General features: G+C 48.7%; 2 protein-coding genes across 2 annotated transcripts; both read right to left on the bottom strand.

The window, feature by feature from the left end:
* Positions 1–534: 534 nt before the first annotated feature.
* CFAP52 (cilia and flagella associated protein 52) lies at positions 535–20,278 on the bottom strand. The gene is made up of 14 exons (XM_003211405.4): positions 19,752–20,278; positions 18,797–18,996; positions 17,994–18,130; positions 17,268–17,396; positions 16,114–16,213; positions 15,564–15,677; positions 8,518–8,618; positions 7,668–7,838; positions 6,199–6,347; positions 5,073–5,218; positions 2,911–3,062; positions 2,191–2,293; positions 1,842–1,953; positions 535–1,109 (listed from the first exon to the last, which is right to left on the bottom strand). Exons 1-14 carry the CDS (start codon positions 19,978–19,980, stop codon positions 907–909), a joined length of 2,046 nt encoding a protein of 681 aa, XP_003211453.2. The 5' UTR covers positions 19,981–20,278; the 3' UTR covers positions 535–906.
* LOC100546519 (TBC1 domain family member 24-like) lies at positions 20,004–26,745 on the bottom strand. Its single transcript, XM_031556295.2, has 7 exons — positions 26,557–26,745; positions 24,540–25,572; positions 24,178–24,336; positions 23,202–23,265; positions 22,341–22,436; positions 21,812–22,088; positions 20,004–21,294 (listed from the first exon to the last, which is right to left on the bottom strand). Exons 1-7 carry the CDS (start codon positions 26,666–26,668, stop codon positions 21,149–21,151), a joined length of 1,887 nt encoding a protein of 628 aa, XP_031412155.2. The 5' UTR covers positions 26,669–26,745; the 3' UTR covers positions 20,004–21,148.
* Positions 26,746–27,974: the final 1,229 nt, after the last annotated feature.

Raw genomic sequence — 27,974 nt, 5'->3', positions numbered from 1 at the left:
ACAGTACCTGAATGAAATATTAGTTAACTTGAGTCTCTGTAAGTCTTAACATTAGGAATCCAACATTTTGAACACTTTTCATTTATGACTCAACTCCTGCAGGCCATCGGTGCATGCAAAAGAAATATTTACTCTATTGGCATCACTTCACAGACCGGCTGCCTGCACTGATCTTCGAGCAAGCTGTACCATCAGAGCTGTCAGTTACAGCACTAGACATGATAGGTGTTTTGTCCCAGCATGAGTATCTGGTATTTCATGCATATTTGGAACCCATTTGGAAAATTAGGGCAATGGCCAGGAATTTGCATGTGTCCAGCTGGAAATAGCTGTGCTCTCACTCTTGGAAATCAGACCTCTGAACAGAGCTTTAAATTGGACACTGCAAATGAAGAAACCCCGAAGACCCCAAATTCCTTTGAGAACATTGATTTAAGAGCTTGACTCAAAAGAGTTTCGTAGTGAAACAGTTGAGCGGGAGCTGAGGGCTTTTTCCTTAATCAGGACAAATTAAAATGAACACAGAAGACTGAATTTTTACACAACAAGTTATTCATTAAGGAAAGGGGCAGAAAGGGATTGGGAGGAGAGGAGGGAGAGAGCACACACAGATGAGGCCATATGAACAGGAGCAGACTGGGGGCTGTCAGGGAAGGTGGCAGTAACCAAACAGCAGTGCTGTAACAGCCTGGGATTGTCAGAAGTGGGTGAAAACTTCCACTCCAAACTAAGTGGAATATGAAATTAGCCTCCCCGCTAAAAATCAGGCCTGTATGTTCAGTTCTAGAAAGGATATCTGGAAGATCCAGTAAATTCATACCAGAGAGTAGAAAAATAGTATCTCCTCTAATAATAAAAGTGCTTTGGAAATCTCAGCTCTGAGAAGAAAGGGCTTTCAGGGCTGGCTTAGGAAGCAGCAGCTCCTGTGCCAGTGTTAGGGACGGCCGGGTACTTCCAGAGCAGGATGGCACCATCTGCACTCACACTCACGATGTACTTTTTCCCAGGGCAGATCTTGAGACGGGTGATGTTGCCACTATGGCCCACTCCAATGTGAGTCACTGTCCCCTCGTTGTAGTCCCACATTTTCACCAGATGGTCGTCACCACCTGCATTGGGCACAAAGGAAGGATGAAGGATTACGCAGAGCCCTGCCGCCTTTTGTTCCCGGCCGACAGGCAGAGAATAGTTGGGCATTCTTTGATTGAGGAAGGATGGGATGTGCTGTCTTAAGCATTACAGCAAAGCCTACTTCTGTTCAGCTGAAGCAGGGAGGTGGTGGCAATTAGGCCACTCAGGCCCTCCGAACAGCAATTGCTACCAGTGTGGCAGGTCCTCCATAGGCCCTTCACCAGGTTACCTAAAGGAATTGGTGCTGGCATAAAGCCTGCCAGTGTGCACAATAGCATGGCTCTGTGCTAGCAGTAAGCTCCCAGAAGAGATGTCACCACAGTTGGGAACGTGTGAGCCTGAGGCTGAATGGAGCCTGGAGCCATGTGTACCAGGAAACTAACAGTGCCAGCAGGACACCTGGAAAAAAGCAGTCAAGTGCACTGCAAACATGATGAAAACAAATGAGGAGCAGGGCAAGGTGCAGCCCTGTGCTCCCTTGGGAACATTCGAACCTTGTCTTCATCTCTAAATTACATCTTGCAAGACTGAACCAGGTCTGGATCGCAGCCTCTCCTAAGTATTTTTCTGCAGCAATTTGTTTTATTCTGTGTTTCAGCTGAATTTTCTTTTGTATTTTTTTCTTATTTTACCAAGACTCTTGTTTCATTGCCTTGCTTTTCTTGGTTTTAATATGGCCTACTCTTTTCTAGTTTCATCCACTCTCTCACCTGTGACAAAGTATGCCCCATCTGATGTGATGTCCATCCCATTGATGGAACCTGATAGCGAGCCTTCCAAATCTCTGATAGCAGAGCCATCATACACTTCCCAGTATCCAATCTAGAGAACAGACAAGAGACAAGTTCAGTTGTGCATAAACAACACAAAGATGTCCATGCTGTCCTACAAACTTCTTCAGAAGTACAGGAGCTTCATCACGAGCCTCTGCTTCCCTAGGAAAGCTTCCCTAGCTGGCAGAGCTTGGTCTGATGAAAGCCTGGTGTGATTACGAAATGTCCATAATCGGATGTTGTGTTCTGCAATGATTACCAACAGAACTCCTGTAGTTTGGCTTACCCTCCTGTCTGTCCCACTGGTGATTAGCTGGTATTCTTCAGGATGGTAACACACGCATTTGAACAATGTGTTGGCCAGAATCATTTGTTTTCTTGTAAAACGCCTGCAGAACACCCCAAAACAAGAGAAAGCAATAAGGCCCAAACCCAAACTTTTACTGCCTGAACTCTCTCTACTTGTGCTGTACATCAGATATCTTTCTACTTGAACATTAACAGGTTTTAGCATGAGTTCAGGGCTTCACGATACCTATCAGGGTCATCAGTTCTGTTCCCCACCATGGCTGTCTCATGGGGCTTTTGATCTGCTATCACACAAGACAAAGATTTTTAATCCAGATTGCTTTCTAGGTGCTATGCAAAAAGTATCTTTGTCCCTATCACAGTGCAGAACAACTAGAGATCTGCAATAGCTTGTCAAGAATCACACAGTGCTGAAAAACAGAGCCAGCAGGAATCATCATCTGCTCCATCACCTCGGCTGAACTGGATCTGATACAACAGAACAACTGGGGACCAATGCTTGTCTAAACTGCTCTGAAAAGTTTCCAGCGTTGGAAGTTCCACCTTTCCTGACTGATTGTTCTTTCTCATAATTTTAATTCTCTAAGGCTCTTTTCCCCCTCCTTCTCACCATCTGGTGTCCCAAATAGGACACAGTGACCCAACACAGACACTTCCAGCACTGTAAGTACCTTGCAATACCAACCCGTCTCCTTACCCAATGTCCCAGATGATGCAGGTTCCATCAAGGCTGGCTGTGACACACTCTTTGTCATTCTTCTTAAGCTTAATACAAGACACAGCAGAAATGTGCTCCTTCAGAACTGCTTCCAGTTTGTGAGTTTTCTCACCGATTGCCCAGAGCCTCACCTGAAAATCAGCAGCAAATATCCAGTTCTGTCTGAGCTCGGGAGGATGCCCACAACTTCCCCAAGCCCTGCATTTCCCTTATAACTTGTATAGCAATGGAATCTCAACAGGCTGCTCTCTATTTCTATAGCTCTAAACAAATGCTTTGGAGAGCCCAACTCACCCACATTTCAGTTTACTCATTTCTCCATCGAGAATAAGCACCTCATCCATGATGTATTTCCAGCTGTGTTTTAAAGATTGAAGAGCAGTGCTTCTGAAACTGAATTTGAAAAGCTACCTGGTACTTGTGGTACATATATAATGCTAGCAAGTAAATACAAAACAGCTCTTTAAATCTTTCATGTGGAATACATGCCTTAAAGCATCTCTTTTCCCAGGGGAGGTAAGGGCAGCAATCTTTCCACTTGATCCTTCACACCTTGCATTTGCTGTCCCATAAGTGCCAAACTTCGTGATATCAATTTGCTTTTACATTTCACTAAGGTCAAATGCTAGTGCAAATTTAGTATTGCACACTGAGATCCAAAGCAGAGAACGTTAACCTTCCATGTTTTCAAGTCTGATGCTAAGTTACCTATGGGATCTGAATTGGACATGTCCAATTCCTGCTGCCTAAATGATCAGAGCGTTCAGATACCTCAAGCAACCCCGGCCATCAGAGCTTTCAGATGATTGATTTTGACAGAACCATTAGCATTTCAGAGCACTCCTTTGCCTTTTGAATGAATGCAGCAAATGCCCCCCTGCAGTTCTCATTTCTACTTAACCAACCTTCTAGCTTTAATTCTGTCCCAGCTGTCTTTTTCAATTCAGAGAGCAACTAACCACAGCCTGTGCCATTCTGTGTGCTCACACAGAATCTAGGTCTTCCATCTCCTGCATCCTCCAGCACTAATCATCCAAGGTACTTCACTGTGCTTTTATTAGTGAAGGGTTGAAGTGGCTCATCATCTCTAATGTCTTTATGCAGTGAGACAAGGCAGTGCTGCTGCTACCACTCTCTATCACTCTGCAGGAGAGCTGAGGCACAAGCTGATTTAGAAAGATGGGGATATTTGCCTGAGATTTGCAAGCCCCAAGTTCAGTGCCTCGCTCTTCAAGACTTCCTGTGCAATCTTCAGCGTGCACACTGCACATGATGAGCAGGGTACAGAAACAAAGCATTAAGAGCAGTTAAATCCATCAGGATGCTCTTAAATGTCTGGTTCTGAGAGCACGCCAGACTGCAGGGAGGAAGTCCAAAGCAAAGCAAGATTGTGAGCCTTCCAAATCTATTTTAATATATGTAAAAAATTGCTTGTATGATTTAAAATTTAGGAAAAAATAGTGTCTCTTTTGCAGATTGCAAAAGGCCACAATGAAAGGCAGCGTGTGGAGCAGACAAAGTGCACAAAGTGTTATTTTTTAACTGCTGGAATAATACTGTTGAAGTGGACAAGTGAGATGCCTTCTGAGTTCTGTGTTGGAATGTTTTCATAACTGTATTGGAAGTCAAGTTCTTAGAGTCTTCTGTTAAGTTTGCCACCTAAGTCAGGTAATACCAACCCAAAACATCAGCGAGTTGCCCACAGACAACACAGCCACAGAAGGTGAATGTTGTGCTGCTAACAGAATTCATACAGGTTGTATCTGACTGGACTAGGGCTTCCAGAGAAACGACAGAAAGCAAATCTGTGCTAGAACACAGTGAGACACAGGCTTGCAAACAATGACTAATGCAGATAAGCCAAACAGGGGGGAGAGACAAACGAGAAAGGATTAAGAGCATGTTCTGCATTAGAATGATTTTTCAAGACTAACGCGCCAGAAGAAATCGGGGCATTGTTTCATATGAAACCCTCTGAGAACAAGAGATTTGCACATATCAAAGGCAAATACTTTCAAACTCGGTCCTCTGCTCAAGTGTGAGTTCAGAATAGCTCCCTTTCTGACTGAGCAGTTCCAGACAATTCCCAGGTCCTGTGATGAGGCACAAAGCTGCTCTGGGTTTTCAAAGCAAGAAATTACCTGCCCTTCGCCTCCTCCACTAAGGATCCGCTTACAGTCATTTGTAGCAGCAATCGCTGTCACCCCCAGGCTGTGGGCATTGTTAATGACATACTTTTCCCGTCCACTCTCTGGCATGAAGGCACGGATTTTTCCATCGTTCCAAGCTGATGAACAAAAAGAAACAGATTATCCAGGCACAGAGTCTTTCCTCATGCTATCGTTTCTTTCCATTCCAAAGGAACCCTTTTCTTATTATGTTCCTTTATACTGTGTAGCCTCACATAAACTATTAAAATTTAATACCTTTTGTTGGTTCTGGCTGAGGGCAAACTGTCAGGTCACTGGGGAGACCTCATTGTGGCCTTCCAGTAATTGAAGGCAGCTTATGAGCAGGGGGGGAACGGCTGTAAATGAGGGTGGATGGTGATAGGGCAAGGGGGAATGGTTTTAAACTGAGACAGGGGAGGTTTAGGTTGGATATTAGGAGGAGGTTTTTCACCCAGAGGTGGTGAGGCACTGGAACAGGTTGCCCAAGGAGGCTGTGGATGCCCCATCCCTGCAGGCATTCAAGGCCAGGCTGGATGTGGCTCTGGGCAGCCTGGGCTGCTGGCTGGCGACCTGCACACAGCAGGGGGTTGGAACTGGATGAGCATTGTGCTCCTTTTCAACCCAGGCCATTCTATGACTCTATGATTCAAACTGGTTTGGTAATAGCAGAGGGGCAGCATTGCTACTCTAGAACTGCAGCAGTTCCTGTGCAGACAACTTGCACATGGCAACGGGCACCAAATTTACGCCAAAGTTGCTCTACATACATTATAGATTAATCTGCTCCATACATCAGTGTTAACATTTTAGAATTAGGTCTTTTGAATAAGACCCAACAGAGTTCTGAATTGCTGGAGATCACATCTCAAGCAAGGAACCTCACCTTGCCCATAACCCTGCAACTACGGTGCCAGGATCTGTGCTCTGTGAGCAACATCCATTGGACCAGCAGCTAGCAAAGAGGCCTGTGGTCACAGCAATCACCTGCCACAGCTCCCAGCTCGTGCCTGTCTTCATTCTCACATACTGATGATATTTATTACAGTAGGTAATGCTTACAGACTGGACTCACCCATTGGCTGGGACTGCCCATTACCTGAAATGATGCTCTTGCCATCCCTCATGAACTCTATGGCATAGCAGGTCATGTTGGGGATGACGATTCGGAGGAGCTCCCTGTTCTCTGGGGTGTGCCATACCCGAATGTCATCTTTGGAGCAGGTTGCAAACAAGTCTGAAGTCCCACTGGGGTGGTCAGAGAGAAGAGTTAATGAGAGGAGAACACAGCTTCTGCATCAGATCTTAACTCATCCTTAAAGCTCGGCTGCTGCTGATGTTCAGCTGTAATCTACACAATAGGGATCACCGTGGTTAAGACTGAAAGACCTTTACCACAGAGATTTCCCCTGGTTTGGCACCTGCGTACAGTGAATTTCAAATGGAGCAAAAAGAATCTCCCTGCTTTAGTAAAGTTGGGATGCTGATTTCCCAGATGGAATCTCTACAAAACTTGACGTGTTGCATACAATAGAGAGAAAAGTGGGGGTAGAGGTGCTGACTGCCCAGGTTTGACATCGACAACCAACAGCAGCCTCACATTGTAAAGATGTCATTTTTTATCTTGCTTACTGGGTGATTCCTATTTAACATTGCTGAAGGCAATAGGGGAAATGGTAAAAGCCTTTCATAGTATAGCTGGTATGTATGTTTCAATAAAAAAGACCTGCAACGTTTCAAAAACGGTGGGACTGAATTCTTTGAAATGAGCTCTTAAAATAAGCAACAAACAAAAGGAGACATTTGGGCATGGTTTTATGCCACCACCACTGCTTTCTGCAGGATGAGATTAACTCTATCTGGCATCAAGCAGTACATCAATTATGCACAAAGACGACCAAAGCACATATCCTGTGGATATGACAGAGACTGAAATTTAGAGAGAACCGTATGCTTTTGTTCAAAATCACCAGCAAGACAAATCAGGACAGGGAAAATCAGCCCAGCAAAAGTGCAGCCTCTCTCAGGCCAAGCTTGTGCAGGTGCTTTACAAAGCAGAACAACATCAGCCATTTAGGCGTCCTGAAATACATCAGAACAGGGAAATTAAGCCTATATTTCCTGCTCAGTGACATGCATTGTTCAGGAGCAGTTAACCAATTAGATGTTTAAAACAGGCATGTAAAGATATGGAACCGTAGTCCTCACACTCATCACTAAAGCCTGCTCATCCAAATACCTCTGTGACACAGATGTGCCACTTGGGAACATTAGCATCACATTACCCAAAGCACCAAATGATTTACTCATTACATTAGAAGTAAGTGGATTTTTCAGGCTGGTGACACAGGAGGAGGGCATTTTGCACTTCCTCTGTGCGCTGTGTTACACCTTGATGAGCTCTGATCACCTGTGCTGCATCAAGAAGCAACGCAACAACACCATGCCCCAAACCAACATTCTCTTTGGGATCAAGCTGCCGTTCCCTGTTTGGAAGGAAACAACCGACTCCTGACTTTACTTGCAGCTCCCTTGGCAGCCCAAAGCATCCCAGCCAGTTGTACTCACAAAGGAAACACGATGTCATGAACAGCCTCACTGTGGCAGGTGGTGATCAGCTCCTCTTTAAACGCCGTGTAGTTAACCCGATAGATCTGGCACGTGTTCGTCCCCACAAAGAACTGGTGGCCCTGACCTCTGCGTGTCAGGGAAGTGACACCACCTTGAACTTGAATATTCCTGGTAAGAAAAAGCAGAATTTATTTTTGCTGAAGTGCACTTAAATATCCCGCATTGAACAACGTTTCCGTTCAGCTTAGAACTTCTGGGAATGGTTACACTTGTACAAAGCTTAGCTTTTCCTGAGCTGTGTGCTGAAGTTGGCTATTCAAACAATGCAGTGACTAGCTGCAAGCCTGATTTTTAAATCGCCTACTGAAAAGTGAAGCCTGCAGCTATTTCATCTGCAGAAGAAAGCCCTGCGAGCACTCCAGCGCTTTAAGACACTCCTGTGAAATCAGTGAGAGCACTTTCTTCAGCAAACACTTTTTAAATGGCAAATACTCATCTTCCTCAGGTGGTGTAAGGGAACGTGGTTTTACTGACTTCAACAGACCTGTCCCACTTTACATCAGTTCAGGATCTGACCCCTAATGCCTACAAGGAGACAACGGTCATTTAAAATGAACTACGAGTAGGGCAATCTTATGCAGAAGCACCCAGAAATTTCCAGTTTGCTTCAAATTCCTTATGCTGCAAACATAACATCTAGTTTAAGAACACCTATTTTTGTCTGTAGGATTGAAAAAACATTGAAAAAAAAAAGGTTTATTTGGGTTGTGCCATTCCATAGGAAGGACTGGTCCTGACCACACAGCCATCATCTCTACCCTCCTGATCCCCCCACCTGCACACTCACTTCATCACTTTGTAGTTTGAGCCTTTACAGAGCGCTACAGTTCCTCCTCCAGTGCCAACTATCACATCTCCTGTCTTCAGCAAAAGCAACGCCGTGACTCCCTAGGAGAGAAGGGGATTAAAACACAACTGGATGGAAGCAGTTGCAAACACAGCCACGCTGAATAACACAATGGTGTCTTAATGATGCTCCCCATGTGGTGTCCACGTCACTCACATTTGGCTTTATCAGCACTCTCTGACTGACTTGGGCTAAAGAGTGGGAAGAAAAGAGTCATTAATTACAGGTATATATGAACATCTACAGTGGGAGAGTTTAAGGTAAACAGCACCAAAACGAAGCCCAGCGTGCAGTTGGGACCACATAGGAACTTACACATCCTTACCGTGCTCCAGCAAGCAATATACATATTTTATATCAGTACCTCCACTTTGCCTTCCACTGGTTCTTTATAGATAAACAACAGAAGGATGAAAACAACAGAAGATGAAAGTCAGCCTGAGCACCCTTTGGCAAAGCTGCTCTTAGGATGCATCCCCTGCATTCTAGGCCCCTCTCACTGTCTGAAGCATCCCGTGCCACCTCACACACACCACTGATAAAACACACTTGTGGCAGAAAGGCTTGGGAAATCAGTCAGCTCATCAACACAGGCTTCTGCTATTAGCTGAGTAAACCAACAGGGGGTCAGCCATTAGGAAAAGCAGAAATGCTTTTCCAGCAGCTAAAGTACCACACTACAGTTGGAAGGAAATCAATCCCCAGTCCTGCCACAACGTTTCCAGCCTCACTAAGTCAGCCTGCTGCTGTTTTGCTCCTCCTCAAGTAGTGCTGGTCTTCCATACACAGACAACAGATCCATTACTGACCATTTCTGACAGTCGAAAACTGGCTGCAAAAGAGGTGAGAGCATTTCTCTGGGGTCAGACCTTGTTGTTCTCACTCAGCAAAACATTCTGGGGAGAGAGGGAGGGGGAAAAAAAAAAAAAGGAAAGAAAACAAAGGAGCCTTATGCCACAAAAACTTGGTCTGAAACTAAGTTCTATTGCAAAGCAACACATACAGGATGTAATTTCACAGCGTTATGATGTTTGCCTTGAAGCCCGAGCTCATAGAGCTCTGTGAACACAACTTCTGACTGGTGAGGTTTCTTCTGGACAAAGAATCCCAATGCTTCGTGTCGTCACAGCAAAAAGATGTGGATTCTCAAAGCAGAACTGACAAGTAAATCAGAATAATGATTCATTTATACTTTAGGAAGGAATCATTGCCATGCACTTGACCTCTGAATTTTGAACATACACAGGAGCCAGCATTTGAAATCTAAGCAGCAGCACCCAGCACTTCTGTTCTCTTCACTCATTAATCTGGCCATCCGTGGTGTATTTCAGGATTACACACTGTAGGGTGTTTAAAAGAATGAAAGTCAGAAAGTGTCCGTTTTCTCTGTGGAAAGGAATGAAGCTCTAAGGGACGTGAGAAAGAAATCAAGACAGAAGAAAACAGAAGTGACATTTGAGCTATTTAGAGGTCAATGCTATTAGAAAAGATGCTGCAAAAGCTGCAGAGAAAGGCTGCTGAATGTGGAGAAATTACTTTGGTTCTGTTTTCCAAACAAGCAGAAGCAAGTGATGTTTTCTTGCTCCTATTTTTTGGTGGAAAGAAAAAAATGCACACCTATATGTAGAAAGCTGCCTAAAATAGATGAATTCCTTATCCTCCCCCTAGTATCACCAAGGCTTCTTGGTTGTTTCTGCCTGACGTTCCATCACTCCTGTGCCTGCACTGCAGGTTAGGGACTGAGCAACCTTGGGATCAACCCCACGTGGATGGCAGGGAACAAAATCCCAACCGACTGGCATAAAACCAATCCTGATTTATAATTTACACTCACTGCAATTATTTGTGAGCCTGCCTCCAGCAGCAGCAGCCCACTGCTGTCACGGCCGTCGCTGGGAGGCACTGGATGCTGTGCTCCCACATCACTGCCAGGCAGGGAGCCAGGTTTCATGCAAACATTCTTTGCTTAAGCACGAGAACAAAGGGAGTGTTTTTAATTAAAAATACGATCCACAAGCAGAGCTGTTTCTAAACACTGCTTTGCAAAATTCCTGACGAGGCATCGGCAGCGTTTTACAAACCTCTGTTATCTCAGGGTCTTTGGAGCCACTGTTCTGCAGAATTTTCTGTTGCAGGCTGCTATCCCCTACGTGTGCCCTGAGGGTTTAGCACCATGGCTGGTGGCAGCCTTGAAAATCACACCTGTGAGTCCACAGTTGACCCGATTACTGCTTTCTGCTTGTTGCTAATTAGGGTTCTTACAGCACTGCAATGCTGCTTTGAGACTGAGCAGGTTTTCTCTTTGGTTCTTCTCGTGTGGGAGGGAAGCTGGTACTATCAAGAAAAAAAAGGGACACCTGAAAGTGACCAGGAGTTGTTATGAAGCTCTCAAAAACAGGGTTTGATTTCAGGCTAGGTTTAGTAACTGTGCTTCTTCCTTCTTCAGGCTGCTCTTGGAATCCCCACAAGTACACAGCTCTGGGATTTGCTCTGGTTATTCATGCAGTTCACATTAATGATGCAGCGAGAGCTCTGTTTTATAATACTGACAGTCCTTTTGTAGGTGAAATGCAGAGGGTAACCTAGGTTAAAAATATCGCCATTCATTATTTACCTTTTACAAAAAGCAACCACTGCTTTGAAGTGTGATGATAAATAAAGATACCAGCACAAACACAGCCTGTGTGCTCCCCCCGCAGGGATACTTTGCTCTTTGTCCCACTCCGATCTCTTGCAGAGTTCTTGGATGCTCTGTGAAATCCAGTTCACCTTGTTAAAATATTTTGTTTATAATGCAAAATATTGGACTATTACTGAAAATCCATTTGCAGTCCTACATCTCACTCTGTATCTGAGTGGTTACCCTACAGCTCCTCAAGCCTGCAGTGGGAATAAATGGTAAAACTGTATTTACAGACGTGACAGCAACGCACTGAACTCCACTGAGATGTGAAACAAGTTGCTTCAAACGTGCCACTCCTCTTCAAAACAGAAACAAAGACAACTTCAGATCACGTCTAAACAGTAAACACGTTCTTACAGATCTGAAGGCAACGTTTCTCTAAGATCGAGCAAAGCTGTTTTCAATAAACACCTCCCCCTCAGCTGGGCAGCAGCTAAACTCCCTCTTTAAAGGCATGCTCACCGTGGGGTTACTCCAGGATGGAGTTTCAGGGTATGCCACTGTCTGGTAGTTACCTGGTGACGCTGCTGCCAAGGCTTGCAGGGATGTCCACATGCATACAGGTTTTGAGGGGGAGCTGCAACAAAGTGATGAGGGTGGTTCCAAAGGAGGGAGGCAGGGAGCTGGGAATTTGTGGTGCCAGAAGTACTACATGCCACAGATAGAGATACATCTCATGGAATACACACAGCTCTGCAGAAAAAAAAGCCACCACTGCTCCTAGGTTTAGCAATACGATGTACTAAATTTTGTGAAAACAAGGTTGAGAACACTTTTGTTTTGATAAATGCTGCGTTTTCTACTTGAAAAAATACCTGCAAAAATACTCTTGTGAAGTTGAAGGCTGTGCTACAATTGGAAATTTCTGTCATAAAACATTAGAGCTGATTTGTGTACCAGAAGGCCTTGCTAACAGCACAGTGACAACATACATTTTACGTGCAGGGATGTGCACTGGGTGGGTAGAAGGAGGGATCGTGGTATGCAGCCAGGAAGGGAGAACTGGAAGTATGAGGTGGGTCTGAGAGCAGCTGGAGATAAAAGTGCACAAGCACACTCTCACTGATGATACAACACTGTTTTGGACTGGGATCTTGATGATTTTCCCATTTTAGACACTGCTTTAGTCAGAGTTATGGAAAAGAGCAGCTGACAGAAGAGCCTATGAGCAGAAGTGTCCAAACATGCACCACCATTTTGAGTAACACGGTAGAGGAGGATGCTGGATGGAAACAACAAATAGCTCTGCAGTGTGAATGTTTTCCTGCCTCTCCCCCTGCCAAAACACAGACGGTTTCTCTCACCTGGCTGCCACTGCCTACCCCAAAAGTAAAAAGATGTAAGCTGGGTTATTGCCTGGTAGCTCAGGTCGCATCCACAGGGCTGGCTGACAGCTGTGACATCCACTGTGGGATTTTACCTTCTCCCTAGCATCCTGTCAGCCTCTTGCATGTTGAAAGGTCTTGTTTTTCTTCAGCTTTTCACTATTACAAGCAATGCCAGCTGAAGCTAGCGATACTCCAAAGCTCTTCTCAATATGGATGGGGATAAGGTCTGGCCTCGAGCCTCTGCTTTTCACTAAGAGGCCCTGGACTGTCCTTCGACTTCCAAACTGCACAGCCTCCTGCTAACAACCCCAGCTGACTGCTTCTTCAGTGATGGTCTCAAAGGTATATCTTCTGTGAGGGTTTGTTTCAAAGGCATTTGGCACATTTCCCCCACTCCAGAAGGCAGGGGAGTTCAGAACGTTGTGTGGCTGCAGCCAGGTGCTCCAGGCTGTGCATGTAATACTACATGTAGGACTGAAATCATGCCAGCATGTAAGGGAAGGGATATTCAATCATCAAGACCCCTGCCAGAACATGGGAACACCATGGATGCAAAACACTGCAGGATGACTGCTGGAGGACTGTTGTAACAGCATACTGCACAGATGTATCCACAAGAGCTCTAATGTGCATTAGAAATCATAAGTGTGATGAATATTTATCAGGAAAACAAAATGCATACATTCTTGTCACTTGACGTGCACACGGAATTAAACTACTTACATTCCTACAGTGCAAGTGGGAAAACCAAGTGTGATGACTTCTCCAAGCTTCTGGAATAGACAGATAAACAGTGAGTATGTTTAAAGACCACTGGCTGCAGGTAGTCCCAGAAAGGTGGGCACACACCTGTAGTGCAAGAAGCACAACGTTGTGACTGGGTATGTTTGTATGTCTGTATGACTGGGTTCATATGTAAGCATGTTAAAAGCAAAGATCTGGATAAACGAGTCCAGAACAGCTTTTTATTTGGGAATTACTGATGATTTTTTCTCAAACTTTTTGTCACTCGCGCTTACCCCCAAACAACAAGGTCTGCTTCTTTCTAGGACAATTGCTCTAGCAATATATTCAGCACTTCCATCTCTATTCCTTCTCTCACTGCCTACTGATTTTCATGGTTTTTAATAGAATCACAAAATACATTCAACCTCGTGAAAGAAGATGTTTCAGCAAAGTGTTTGAATTCTTTCTGCATCCTCCCCTCCACCAAAAAGCCACAAATACAGCAACAAATAAAGAGAAATCAAGAACAAGCTTTCTAGCTGTTGCCAATTGTTTCTCATTACAGCCCTCTGCCAACAAAAGGCCAAAAGCTCCTCCTCCAGAAGACATTCCTGTCTGTGGATCATTACACAGAGATCTGCAAGTCCCAACTGCAGGCAAACAAAGAAACTTTGTTGAAGGAACCTTGAGGCGAGGAGGCTGAGCTCTCAGAACGCAAAAAGCAATAGAGCCAATGTACACTGCACAATCTTTTCATTTTTGTCCCAAGTGTGCATAAGCACTATGATAAACTCTTTAATTGTATTATCTACGGTGCTATTTTCAGTAAGACCTCTGCCTCATGAGTGGAGAAGCTGAAGCTACTACAGAGATCGGTCATAAGGGGTATAATAATAATAATAATAATGTAATAACATATGGTGAGAGAACACAGATAATAGCAATGGACAAGGAAAGAGCACAGATCATGTTCTAGCTGGGAAACCTTAATGTGATCCAGAAGAACTGAATTTTAGATAGCAGCCTCTGCCAGAGCTCTTTGCGATGCTGAGGAAGTCATTTAAATAGATTCTTCCAAGCAGAACCTAATTGTGTATTCCACAGGTGCCAACAGAGGCTCTGGGGACTGACTTTCAAAAGTATGGAACACTGAAATCTGCAAATAACGTCAGTTGGAGCCCTGCCTGTAAGCACAGACAGCCACGTAATGTCAAGTACTGTGGGAAAAGGGTAAAAGACCAAACCTCTCAAAACAGGAGCCAAAAATAAGCAGTTTTTACACTTTAATTTCTTAGTAGCACCACAGAAATCCCAGCAAAGCCTGGTAGGACCCACCAAACCTAACCAAACCGAGGTGTGATGTTAGCACTCAGTATGGCAAGCCTGGTGCGCGTTGTCCTCATTGCTTTAAATTAAGTACTGGATGAATGGTTATCAACAAAGTGTGGTGATGGAGACAAGGCCTCAGAGAGAACCCACAGACCAGCTGGGGTTGGGAGGAACCTCAGGAGCCCTGATCCAGCCCAGCCCCCCCTGCCTAAAGCAGGGTCAACAAGAGCACTGGGAGCTGGAACTAAAAGGCTACAGAGGAAACTCTGCCTTATAAATCCTTACACTGACATGCTGGAACTCTTAGCTCTGCCACATAGATTTCCATCTCTGAAGTTAGTGGGGGTAACTGATACCAAGCCACATCTTTATCCTTAACAAAAATGACACATGCTTTACTTGTGAGTTTTTACTGTATTTTCAATACAAAGAAGCATGCTGCCTCTTTCAGTTGTGCTGGTAACTGACTGAGGCCCTCCTGTAAAGAACATGGCTGCAAAAATTACCCTGCTGCAGGTGCTGTTTTTCAGCTGAATCCATTCTGGACCCACTCTAACCCACAGGCAGTTTTGCTGGCACAGCTACGATCCCAGGACTCTCCGGTTGCACCACGGGAAGCACACAAACAGGACTATTCCTCTCTCCCCTCAACTTTTCTCTCTTCAGTTTGCCCTTACTCTGGTCCTTGCTCCTCTGCAGCTGTGCTCCCATTCGGTTTGTTTCGGCAGCTCACAGTGCTCCCTTCACCTGAATACCCGCTGTGTCACACGCACCCACACTGACTCCCATCCCACTCATCCTCTGTGAAGGACGTGAGCTTGTGCACCAGCTTTCTGACGGTTCTCCTGGAGGTTGTCCTAATTTCAGTCACCAATAAAGAGGATAAGGAAAGTGATTCAAGTGACAGAGCTTCTACTCACCAACGAAAACTTCTTTTGAGGCCCAAAATCAGTCATCAGCTTGTTCCTTGTGTTCACTTTCAGGATATCACCAGTTGATGTGCCAACGTAAAAGTAATTATCGTCATCTGCTATCTAGAAGGAAGAGTGAAAAAAGAGACTGTGGTCCAGATACTGAGGCTCCTGTCCCAAGCCTACCTCTGTGCTGCATAAATAGCTTTATTTCAGCACACTGCCAGGATTTACCCTGAGGCACACAGCCAGTGCTCTCACATCAGCACTCGCAAGGATCTGTGTAAAATGTTTTCCAACCAAATACTTTGAAGCCAAAGTTGAATTCTCTTGAGCCTCTGACTGAAGTGCATGCTGCTTCCTTTCAGAAGCATTCAAAAGACTTTTCCCAGGATAAAGAACCTGTGGAAGACCATCTGCCATGAGCCAACATGTAGCAACCACAGTGCCATCAGGTAGTTATAATTAGCATTTTTAGCATCTCTATAAAAGCTCAGAGCCTCTCTCTACCCTGCAGAGAGCTGCTTAGTGCAGCCAAATCGTTTTGGCTGATGCTCACCTTAAGGCTTGTGATCACCCTTCTCAGTTGCCCTGTCTGGCAATCAGTTGGTCGGAGTTTTCTGTTGGGTAGATCCAATTCCCATACTCGAATGGTCTCACTAAAGGAAAGCACAGAGGAAAACCAAATCCGTGTGTGGAATTGATGCCAGAAATATCTCAGCTCAATCATTATTAGGAGAATGAAACAACCTTCATAAGGTTATATTATTCTGAAATTTTGATCAGAAGGAAGAAGAACAATACCAGGGAGGCCAGAAGCAATCCTTTGTCTCTTCTGCTGTCTCTTATGGTAACTTTTTTTCCAGATAAGTCAAAAATCTTAAAGGCTCAGCAAAAATTCATACTGGAATTATGGGGAAGGCATGTAATAACCTGGATATTAATTCCCCAAAGAGACATGCACCGTGGGAACCCTGCTTCTTAGAACAGGAAATGAGCAGCACCAGACACTTTCAACTATTTTCTAGCACAGTTTGATTGACAGCTAAGAACCAAGATAGTACCCTAACACAGTCACCCTTGTATTTCACAGAGTGTCACAACTGCAAAGACCAACACTTTGATGTGCAACTGCAGCCAAGGGCATCGAAGCCTTTCCCTGATTTAAAGGGAACTGCAGGACCTGGGCAGGTTTAAAAGTCAGGTTAGATACGTGGGGGCTGTCTCAAATCCATGGGAAATGTGACTTTTTGTAACAAGTTGTGTCACAGGCCAGAGACCAATTGTACATTGCATCTGCCAAGGACAGGAGATCCAACAACTCGCAGAATATCACTCTCCTTACATTAATAAGGCACTGCCTGGAGCTGTTCATTGACTGCTTTTCTTGTGTAAACACTGGGAACTAAATATTTTAAGGACTGCAGAGATTCCCTCTGAGCAAAAATCCCACTATAAAGAACAGAAATTAAGCATGCTGGTCCATGTGTGCTGCTTTGAAAGCATACTCTTATGTGTAGAACAAGGAAAAATGCTTTAAAGAGACAAGCTGCTGGTTATTCATCAGCCCACTGAGATGAGAAGAAACAAAAACAAAACCATGAGCACAATGATGTTTAATATTCCTCCTATTTAAGTAAAGGCTCTGAAAAAGGAGATGGGTCTATGGGTTTTTTCCTTGTGGGGGTTCTTGTAGTAAATAAACAGCCTTACGTTCCAGCAGTGACAAACATCTCGTCTCTGCACGCAGAGCACTGCACGATGGTCACATTGCCTGCGCTCCGAGCCGAGGCTGGGCTCCCACAGACAGCCTCTCTTCTCGGGACATCCCACACAACCACGCTGCAGAGGAAGGAAGGGCTTTAAAATACTTTGCTTTTTAATGCTACTTAAAAACTTACCAGAAAAAAAATAAAAAAATAAAAAAAGAACTTTTCTTCCTGCAGTCTGTTCCCAAAAGGATAAGCACTAAAGACTGTTTTCCTGCAGTTTGTTCCCGAAAGATAAGCACTAAAAGTCACCTTGTAGACAGTTTATCCAAGAAAAGCCTTCACACAAATACATGGAATCACAGCTTACATCTCTTGTTAAGGAGGTGGGGATGTGTATCTGTTGTATTCCTCCTCCCGAGCAAGAGTCACATCTTACATAGAATCTAATTTAAAATAGCCTTTTATTCCACTTGTCGTTCTCCAGGACCGGACCACAATGCAGTTGTTATATCATTTCTGGGTGACAAAGCCAGCTTCAGAATTAGCTGCTCCCCTCATCTTTCCCTGCCCTACACACCGGTGTGCCAACCCAGCTGCCCTCAAACAGGTTGCTCTGAAGAGATGTCATCAGAGTGCCAGAAGGAGGAGGAGTGAGCATCCCCTTAGCACGTGCTTCAGTGCCCTGCAACTTGGCAGGAATCATTCCTCAGGAAGGGGAAACCTTTACCTGCCATCGTCCCGGCCTCCCAGTGACACGAGATAAAGGTCATTTGGAGAGAATGCCAGTCCTTCAATTTTACCCTTATGAAGGGACAGCCGAGCGAGCAACTCCTTCTTCTGAAAATCCCACAAAATGATGTCTGCCTGCAGTCCAAAGCAGAAGTCAAAGCCAGAGCATTAGCTGTGAAATGCTGAAGCGCTCTGATAGGAAGGGAATTTCTCAGAAGCAGCCCAGCAGAAGGTTGGCTTATTTCAGCCCAGTGCACTGCAATAGGAATATGCTTCACATTAGGTGCTGTACCAAGTATTACTCCAATTACCAGCTTAGAAGCTCTGATTCATTCCAGAATCAAAGTTTACTACGTGAAACCTATTTTGGAAGAGTATTTGACTGAGATTTTAAAGTGGTGAAAAAGCAAATAGCTGATTCCTTCCCACTGCCTCAGGCTCTTTTCAAATGAGCATTAAAAAATTAAACCATTAACAACTTTAAATGTGACAGTATTTACTAATTAACGTCTAATGGGATTTAGGCTGCCACATGTCCACAACACTTTCAATAAAAAAGACCAGGACTAAGAAATCCCTCAATCTAGTTACCCTGATCCTAGGGAGATCGTTTAATACTGTGCCAAAACATTAAGGCACATCCAACAGCAGAGCAGCCACAATCCCCAATCTTTGCAGTGCCCTCCCATGACAGGCACCTGTTTTCCAACAAGATTAAAAAGTAAAAAGTACTGTTGCCGCTCAGAGAGAGCTCCATGTTTCTGGTCAGTGTAATGTGGTTAAAGATTGAGGGCTACCCACCTTGAAGCCCATGAAGGTGACTTGTCCAGAGGCAACGTAGTTCCCACTGCTCGACACGACGACACAGGAAACGTTGTTGGTGTGGCCATGCAAGAAGGTTTGCTTCTTGCTGGTCAGGTCCTGGATAACCACGGTGCATCCCAGCGGGTAGAGAAGATGCTTGTTGTCAGGGTGACAGATCAGGCCTGAGGCAATGTGTCCTGCCAGAGGGACAGAGCACAAGGCGTGCTGCCTGTCAGCACCCTGGGACTGCAGGAGGACTTCCTGCTCACACTTCCCCAAACTCTGAGACTTCACAATGAGGGCAAAACCAAGAGGCTCCCACCAGAGCAGCACAATCCCATACGCAATTCGAGGTTGCCCTTTACAGAGGTGGGGCCGTGCTTTCTACTGCTACCAGGAGATCCGCCCGGCCCTGAGCACTGAGCCCTTCATCACAGCAGGTCCTGCATGAGCAGCTGCTGATTTGTGAAGGCCGCATCACCAGTTCTGCACTGCAAATCTCCCAAGAAGTTGGGCAGCTGCAAAGCCCAATTATTGACCCCACTGCCAAGCTACAGGGCTGCTCTCGGCTGCGCTTTGTGCAAGAGGATTTGATTTTATTTTGAAACGAAGCATCTCTCGTTCCAGTAAGCTGGGCAATCAGACATAAATAAGCAGCGAATCCCTCTATTCAGCCTGAATTTGCTTGCTCTGAAGCCTGTATCTCTTCTTCCTGAGCTCCTGCCACCAGACAGGGACGTGGTGCACAGCTCTGCTCCTGGCCAGGCACCCATATGGCCACAGCCCCCAGCCTGCCCCCAACCTGCCTCCCCATGACCCCCAGCTGCCCTACAGCCCCTCCACCTGCTCCCACGGTGCCTCATTTCCCCCTCCAGCTGCCCCAAGCGGCTCCATACCTCCCCTAGCTACCCCCACAGCCACCCTCTTTCCCCTCCCCAGGTAATGCAGGTACCATTGAAGCCGATGGCCGCCCGTAGCTCTAGCCTCCCCGCCTCCCTCTCCTCCGGCGTCGCCGTCGCCGTCGCCGTCGCCATCGCCACCGCTTCAAGATGGCGTCGCGGGCGCCATGGCAACGGCCAGCAGGAGGCGCTGTGATGTGGGGCCGCGGGCGGGGCCAGGGCCGGGCTCCAAGGCAGTGCTGGGCTCCAGGGCAGTGCTGAGCCCCTAGGAAAGCTCTTCATAGCCCATGAGGAGTCCTCCGAGCTACCAGGCCTCTCTGCTATTTTTTTATTCTCCAAGAATTTCGAGCTTTATGCAGTAATGGAGTAAAGCATAGGCAGGAAAGTAGTGCAGCGTCTCTTTAGACATGGCAGGGACTCATCGGGTTGTAAGCAAGGCGTGCACCAGCAGTCACTGTGATTTACAGCTCTGACCTGAGGTACACAGCAGGCAGGGCACTGAAGGGACCTGCAGGCTTCTGCAGCACAGCCAGGGCTCCGCAGAGCAGTCCTTGTGTCTGTGTCTGCTTGCCCTGCCCAAGGCAGTGTGCAGGAGCCCGAGGGGAAGGTCAGGCTGGATGGCTGACGGAGGGCTGTGCCCTGCCAGGCACCCTGCACATCTCTGCGGAAGGGAAGCGGCCTTCTGTAAGGAAAGAGGGAGTTCCGAGGGACAGAATGTCCAGCAGGTGTCAGACAGCAGGAAATACTGAGGAGCCTGGAGCCAGGTAATCAGGATATGCTCATTAAGGCTCATGAGCATTAACAGCGTACAATTTTACACGGGCTCTTTGCTGTGATTATGGCAACACAAAAATGAGAAGGCTGCGTGGGCTGCAGAGGTATAAATGCCAGGCAGTGCCTTGCTGCCTTTCCAACCAGCGGGTTGGAACAAGAACAAACAAGAAGTCTTTTGCAGCATCCTTTTGTTGGATGGCGATCGGTGCCTGGCCCAGGTGAGTCCTGGTAACCTTGGGCTGCATGGGTGAAGGGGGCACTTGGGCTTGGGGTGAGAATAGAGGCGTGCAGAGCTCTTATGGTGAACTTTGCACCTTGGCGCAGGATTTTGTCTAGACTCAAGATTCCCGCAGAGGCTGCCTGTGCTGTGGTATGGCTGCTTTGCTGACCACAAACAGACCTGGGAAGCATAGAAAACAGCGAGCTGCCTCCCCTCTCGCATCCTGAATGGGAGCAGAGCAGGTGGAGCTGTGTCTGAGCTGTAGGATGAGTCTCGTTCGTGAAACTCATGGCCCTCCTCATGCAACGTGGCTGGTGACAGTGGAGGGGAGGGCAGCGAGCAGGGGCACACACAGAGCTGCTGGCAGGGATCGTAGCAGCCATGCTGGAGCCATGACTGATGCCGTGTTGTCCCTGCCTTGGCGAGCAGCACAGTGAGGAGCTGACCCCATGGGACCTAAGAGTTTTGGAAGCCCCACACCTCCAGCAGCTGCACCTTGAAGTTCTCCTGGCAGAGTGGAGGGTTGTCAAAGGTCTCGCAGGGTTCCGTGCGTCCCCAGAGCAGGTTGGCATCGAGGGACAGTGCTTGGCCTCCCCCTCCACCTGCAAAAGCACACCAGGCATTGGGATCTGTGGTCACCGTTTGCTGTCCCAGCAGACACTGGCCAGGTCTTGGGATTGTACCCATCTCTCAGCAATATTTCTTGTGGCCACACCACAGAACTGCCACAGACAGCTGGTGCATCCGCCCCAGGGGATCATGCCTGGCTCTTCTGCAAGCTGTTCCCCACCTGCATCTCCTCTCAGTCATGCAAGACGCAGAGGAAAGGGCCAGGAAGGGCATGGCTGCCAAGTGTGGCTGGGAGGTTTAGGATGCAGAGCTCCTGCTCAGCTGGGACCTGCTCTGGAGCTCTCAGAAAGGACATCTGTGCCCTTGTTCAGCCCTTCATTCTCCTGCTGATCTGAGGAAGAGGGGACTGGCTTCATCTCCCCTGACTTCAGGCACATATACTAAGACAGGAGGTCTTTGCCTTATTGACAGCTTGGATTCTAACCTGGAGGGGAAGCTCTTTTCAAGGCAGCTGCGTGCTGACACAGGTGCCTGTCATTAGGTAATTACCGATAATGATCCCTTCCCGAGAGCCGGACATGAACATGGAGGCTGTTTTGGAAGGCAGGAGGAAATGCCTGATAGCCAGGAACGGGGACAGGCGGCCCTTCCTCTGCGGTGCAGGCACGGTGAGGAGGTTGGGGCTGGCACTGCGGCTGTCCGGGGAGGAGCTGAGCGGAGGTGTGGGAATGGGTGATGGTGAGCGCTGGCGTGAGCGTGGCATGGCTTTGGCCAGCTCTGGCTTCTTGATGAACACCCACTCGTACCTCTCCATCTCCGGGCGCACCTGGAAAGCAGGAGAAAGCCCTTGGGGCATCACTGCGTGGCTGCCTGGGGACCACACGGTGTGTGCACGACATGCAGCAGGGAAGGGACGGCTCAGGATCCCTCCCTGCAGCACACACTGTCTCACTGTCATCCCTTAAGGGTGCTCTGGGAGATAGTTTTCCATTTTTTTCTGGTCTGACAGAACATCCCAAAGGATGGTGTGCCACCATGCCTGGAGTTAGAGGAATAAAGTAGCATAAATTTGACTTACAGTGAACACGAAGCATTCCCCTGTCCCAAAAAAGCCCGATGTCAGCCCGTTCTTCTTCCTTTCGCTCCAATCAGAGGAGAGGAATGCCCCACACACCTTTGGGAGAGAGCACAGGGAGCTGTCAGGGAGCACAGGTGGAAGTTTCCACTGAGGCCAGCTCTTGTGTGCTCAGCACAGCAAAGGCTCTGCCTCTCCCTGGGTCTATGGACGGGAGAAAATGAGCTAAAACATGCAGGAAACAAGATTTTATAAGTCACTTTTCCTTGTCTGCACAAGGCCCTGGGGGCAGCAGTGTTTCTCTCTTCATTGCACTCGAGTGCTGGGTGCGGGAGGTCGGGACTTGTTGGCCAATAAATCTCTAGGATGCCTGAGCCATTTACAGAGCTTGCCTCTGCTGTTTGATGGAGAGTGCAGACATAAAATATGGGTTTATGAGCCACTCTCAAAGTCCCTGGGAAGATGCCTGGCTCAGGTAGTTCTGCGGTTATTCCACGACTTTCAACTATTTTAAGAGCTGTCCTGACTTCACTCCAATTCCCTCGTGTGGCTGCTCTTACAGTCAAGGAGGGATTGTTGCATTTAATGCACTGAAAGGAAGTCCTTGCTAAGGCAAAGCATTTGCTGACTTCAGAGAAGTCTGCTTAGCAAAGGCTTCGTGGTTTAGTCTCCATGTGCAATAAAGCCTCTCTCGTGGCCTCTCTCCATCTCACAGACTCCTCTTCAACTAGCAGCCCCCCCTTAGCCAGTGTCTGAGCTGCCTCTTGGTGTCCCTGCAGCACTGCGATGGAGGCAGCATTGGTGTTGGGGGCACCTTCCCCTGTCACACAGCACAGCCCACCTCCCTGCTCAGGAAATACTTACCTCCCCCTCCGTTGTTTTTAGGAGCAGCACCGTCGGTTCGTAACCTTCACAGCACGAGTAAAACCTGGGAGTGCACAATGAGGCTGCGTTGGTGCAGGGCTGAGACCAGGGACAAAGCTTGGGCAGCTCCTCTGTTGGTGCCAGCACTGGGGAGCTGGCTTTGGGACCTCTAAGGCATCGGTTTTGCTCAGCAGCACAAGTAATAACTCACATAAATCCAAACATAAAATCCACCCATGTACTCTCAGCACCAGGCTCGGGGGGACATTCCATGGAGCAGTTTCCCAAGCAATTTATTTCCTGCATTTATTCTGGATGTGCTTCTCATCCACCTGGAGCCCAAGCTCCTGCCTGATACCCACCCTGTGAGCCCCACTGCTGCCGTGCTAAGCTGAAACACTGCGGGACATTTTGCTGTGTGGCTTCACTCATCTCCCCTGAGCTGAGGACATGCTCGTGGTGCAAGCATGGACACTATGCCAAGCATTACAGCAGCCCCAATTAAACCCCATGGAAAACCACCGGCCACCGATCCAGCCCCCAGGCAGTCCCTGCACCTTCTCCCCATGCAGCAGGGAGCTTTGTGTCATTGCAATGCCCAGCACGGAGCACTGTGGGGATGTTTCTGCTCTCCCCATGCCCTTTGCTCTGCAGCTGTCACCGGGTCCTTGGCACTTCCTTCATTTCTTGCAGATTTGGGCATTGACTATGGCACTTGGACTCTCTTAGCTTGAGTTTGGAGGGTTTGGTGTCTCCCTTGTCAAGGGTGGTACCTGAGCTTGGCCTGCTCTGTGCAGCCTCAGCACAATGTGCCACTAAAGAAGGCAGTCCTTGCTCAAAGGGTCTTCGAGAAGTGTCCCCAGGAGATCTCGGGTATGTCCCACAGATGTTGCAGTTGCTCCTTTCTATACCAGCAACTGTTACCCAATGTTATGTCTGTCTGTCTGACCCAGCCCTCCTGGCAGATCACGCTCACCTCTGCAGGCTGCACCCATCTTCTGAGGTGGAGAAGAGCAGCAGTGGGGGGAAGAGGGAGAAGCGCTCGGGGATCCAGGACCAGATGATGCGCATCTCCTGAGCTGATACAATGCTGGAGCTGAAGCTCTGCATGTCCACGGCCAGGTGGAAGGACTGCCTGTGAAAGAGAGGAGTGTGTCAGTGCTCAGCTGGTGTACCCCTAATGTGCTGTTATGTGCCACTGGGGTGCGTGATCCCAGCAGTGTCTGTGCAGCATAACCACAGCCAATACTGGAGCTCCACTGTGCTCCATCTCCACTAGAACCCATTTTTACCCCAAGAGCATCATTGGCACTGTGGGCAAACAGGCCGGCTTCCTACCTGCCCTGCACCATGGTGATGCCCCTCTCCATCAGTGCTTTCCTGTTGGCCATCTGCAGCAGCCAGATTTCCTTGCGGGAGAACAGCCGGATGCCAAACGCTCTCTCCAGGAGTTTGTCAACAGTGATGTGCTGGGCAATGTTCTGCACAAAGACCTGCAGTTCCGCCTTGGTGTCGGTCCCCTCCTGCTCGGCAGAGCTCACCGACAGCCGGTACTGCTTCAGCAGGGCCAGGGCGATGCGGTACAGCACCTTCTGCCCCTCCAGCAGGAAGACATCGAACACACGGATGGCGTAGCTGAAGGGGAGGTCGCGGAACAGCCACGACAGCCACTCAGAGTACACCTCAAAGACGTTCTCAGACGTGCTGGCTATCAGCTTGTGTGCTGCTGGGCAGTGCTTGTTGGCCAGGTCCCCAAACGTCATGCAGGACGCCTGGTGAGCCAGGAAGGACTGGTCGATGTAGCTGGTGTGGGGGGCATTGCTGGCAATGAGGCGGGAGATGTTCTCGAAGCACTGAGCCTCATCCTCGCTGTAGTGCAGCAGCAGAGCAACCAGCGAGGGCAGCGCTGGGCTGTAGGTGATGTCAGGGAACAGGTTGCCAACGCAGACGAGGATCTTCCTCAGCGCCGTGACCCCGTCCGTGTTGAGGCAGTACGTGGGCGGGGAGCGCCCCGCCAGGAAGTCGGGCAGGGGGTGGGAGCTGGCGCCGTGCTTTCCGAAGAGCCGTGCGGCCACGTCCCCGTACACCAGGGCATCGGGTGTGACGAGGCGGCAGGGGACGCGCTGGCACAGGTGCTGGTAAGCTGCAGCCCTCAGCGCGCGGCTGGCAGCCCAGCAGCCTTCCCTCGCCAGCTTCTTCAGCTCCTTGGGAGGCCGGCTGAGCGTGTCCTCGGGTGGATGTGCCTGCTGCTCCACCTCTGGCATCTGGTCCCAGTCCACGAATGGCCCACCGCCCGCACAGGAGCCGCTGATGTGCCACGTGTCATCCTCCGGTGTGACCACCACGGTGATGGGAGAGGAGCTGAGCACCGCTGTGGGACAAAGAGCTTTAATCCTACACGGCACCCCGCTAAAAGTGCCGCCCTGCCACAGCGCAGTGAGGTCCCAGAACACCTCCTCCTGTAGCAATACCCCGTCCCTGCTAAGGGAAAGGGCAGAACAGCCCCCATCCCCTGGGGGCTCAGCGAGAGCAGGGGCAGCCCCCAGCAGGTCCCTGTTCGCCATGTCCCCGTGCGCCTCGTGAGCCCAGCCAGGCGGCCCGGCACCGTCTTATGCGAAGCCACTGGCACTGGGAACGGAGCAGCGCCGTGAGCAGGGTTTGAGCTCCTCCTAGGGAGAAAGCAGAGGTATTTTCCTTGGTGTTACCGTCGGGCTCAGCCCCACATCCCGCTTGTTTCCATCGGAGTTGTGCCAGGCAGCTAATAGCCAGCAGGATACAGCCAATTAGCATACACCTTAATTCTCCAGCATATCATGCTAGATGTGCTCACTCAGCCAGGAGAGGGCGGAGAGATTCGGATCCCACCTGTGGATTTGTGCAGAGACAAACCTCTCTGCTCTGGACCCAGGGGGTCACCCAGGGACAGCACGGCACAGCCACGATGCCACATGCGGGGGGCTGGGTCCGAGTCTGCTTGCACCGTGCTGGCTCAGTTTGGCTCTTGCTTAAGCTCACCCAGGCAGCACGGCCAGCTCAGCTCTGCAGAGCATCTCACCCAGCTCTGAGCAGCCAGACTGGGACTCAGGCAGAGCACCAGGCTGAAAACACACAGGGTCACACAGGAACACTCAGCACAGCCACACTTACGACCATAAAAACCAGGCTAAAACAATGGGGATGCAGCAGGGTTATTTGTACCTCTGGGTGCTGCCATGATTCCCAAATTGCCCCTGTACTTGCAGTGGGAGAGAAGCCATAGGTAGCACCACGCTCTGAGCCCACCTGGCTGCAGGCACCTGGCCCAGGACATATCCCCAGCCCAGTATGGCCCATCCCCAGTATGGTGCTCACCCACCTTGCGCAGTGCTGGTGCCATCGCAGTCCCCACCATCCCCCTCCAGCTGTGCAGGGAAGGCTCTGGCCACCCCTTCGGGGGCACAGGGCAGGTTGAGCCCCACCTGCAGCATCCACACACTGCACACAGCCCTGTTGCTGCTGCCCCACTGCAGCTGCTGGCCCACTTTTAATGCACCTTCTGCACACAGGGCACGTGTTTGGTGTAAATAGCACGAGGGGTGGAGCAGCTCCCACGCCTCGGTCACCCCTTTGTGCCCAGCGGTGCGCCGAGGCTGGGGAGGGGATGAGATAGGTATCAAAACAACACGGCTGTTGAGCCGCATGGTTTGTTTTTCTCCCCAAGGATAACCTTTATTTCCTGTTCAGTCCTGGGCAGGGAGGTGGGTGAGGGAATGAGGGAGGACCGTCCTTGAGCGGAGAAAGCATAAACATGGTAAATGGTTTGGGAACCGCTTCCTGCTGGATGGTGCGGGTCTCAGGGGGTGAGAAATTGGAGCATGTGAACGGTGAGGGCTGGGAGCCAGCTGCTGAGAGGGGTTGGAGCTGTGAGGACAAAACGATGCCCTTCTGGCAGCACACTGCACTCGGCTGGGCAGTGCCACATGCAGCACTGGGGAGCATCAGTGGGTGAAAGCACTGGGGGCATCTGGGGACAAATCAAAACCTGAGACCCCACTGCATGGTTGGGTTGGAAGGTCCTCACAGCCCCCCCACCTCCTCCGTGGACTGCTTCCCTCCAGCTCAGGCTGTCCAGGGCCCATCCACAGCCTGGGGCACCTCCATGGATGGGATGGGGCACCTCTGCACTGTCCTGGGTAAAGAATGGTGAAGGGATGGCAAAGTGCATTCAAGCATCCCCTGCTGGACCTCCCAGCTCAGCAGCTGCTCCGTGGAGCCCCAAAATTCCACAGTTCCAGGCATGTTTCTATACTTCAGCATTTCCATCCTCTCCCATTTGAAACTGTTGCTGCTGATTGATTCTGCCTCAAAGTGCTTTGCAGGATTACAAACTGTGTTGCACTCATGGGCATAAGAGCTGAGTTTGAGGAGGAGCCCCATTGCAGCTGAAAGGAGCACACGGCGAGGATCCATCACTCAGGCAACACTTAACAGCAGGATTCTTTTAAGGCACAGAATCTTCTTCCTTCAGAAATCTCAGGATGTGAGATGGGAGCGAGTTGGGCACCACGCAAGATGACTTGCTGTTCCACGAGTTTTTAATGGAGAAAAAAATTAAATATGTAGTGAGTGTGCTGTGCTGCCTCCGGCTGAGCTGCACAGCTGGAGCATCAATGTTTGATGCAGCTGCCTGCACCCAGGCACTGTCAGCCTGGTGCTGGGGGTCAGGTTGGGGTGGGGGGGTCAGGATGCCCATAGCAGGACCTGCTGTGTCCATGGTTGTGATGCGAGGTGTGT

Source organism: Meleagris gallopavo, chromosome 20 (assembly GCF_905368555.1).
Source record: "Meleagris gallopavo chromosome 20, MGAL_WU_HG_1.1, whole genome shotgun sequence".
Taxonomy (NCBI): Eukaryota; Metazoa; Chordata; class Aves; order Galliformes; family Phasianidae; genus Meleagris; species Meleagris gallopavo.
Note: the sequence above shows the minus strand (reverse complement) of the source record. Positions and strands in the feature narration are given on the sequence as shown.

Excerpts from the sequence above, each read along its gene's own strand:
- CFAP52 (XM_003211405.4), bottom strand. The coding sequence starts at position 19,980 with ATGAAGAGCTTTCCTAGGGGCTCAGCACTGCCCTGGAGCCCAGCACTG. Across the intron at positions 6,348-7,667 it reads CATGACATCGTGTTTCCTTT|TGGGACTTCAGACTTGTTTG; the intron begins GTGAGTACAACT and ends TGACCACCCCAG. Across the intron at positions 3,063-5,072 it reads GTGGAGGAGGCGAAGGGCAG|GTGAGGCTCTGGGCAATCGG; the intron begins GTAATTTCTTGC and ends GCTGATTTTCAG.
- LOC100546519 (XM_031556295.2), bottom strand. The coding sequence starts at position 26,668 with ATGCTGCAGGTGGGGCTCAACCTGCCCTGTGCCCCCGAAGGGGTGGCC. Across the intron at positions 25,573-26,556 it reads TGGCACCAGCACTGCGCAAG|CGGTGCTCAGCTCCTCTCCC; the intron begins GTGGGTGAGCAC and ends TTTGTCCCACAG. Across the intron at positions 24,337-24,539 it reads ATCACCATGGTGCAGGGCAG|GCAGTCCTTCCACCTGGCCG; the intron begins GTAGGAAGCCGG and ends TCTCTTTCACAG.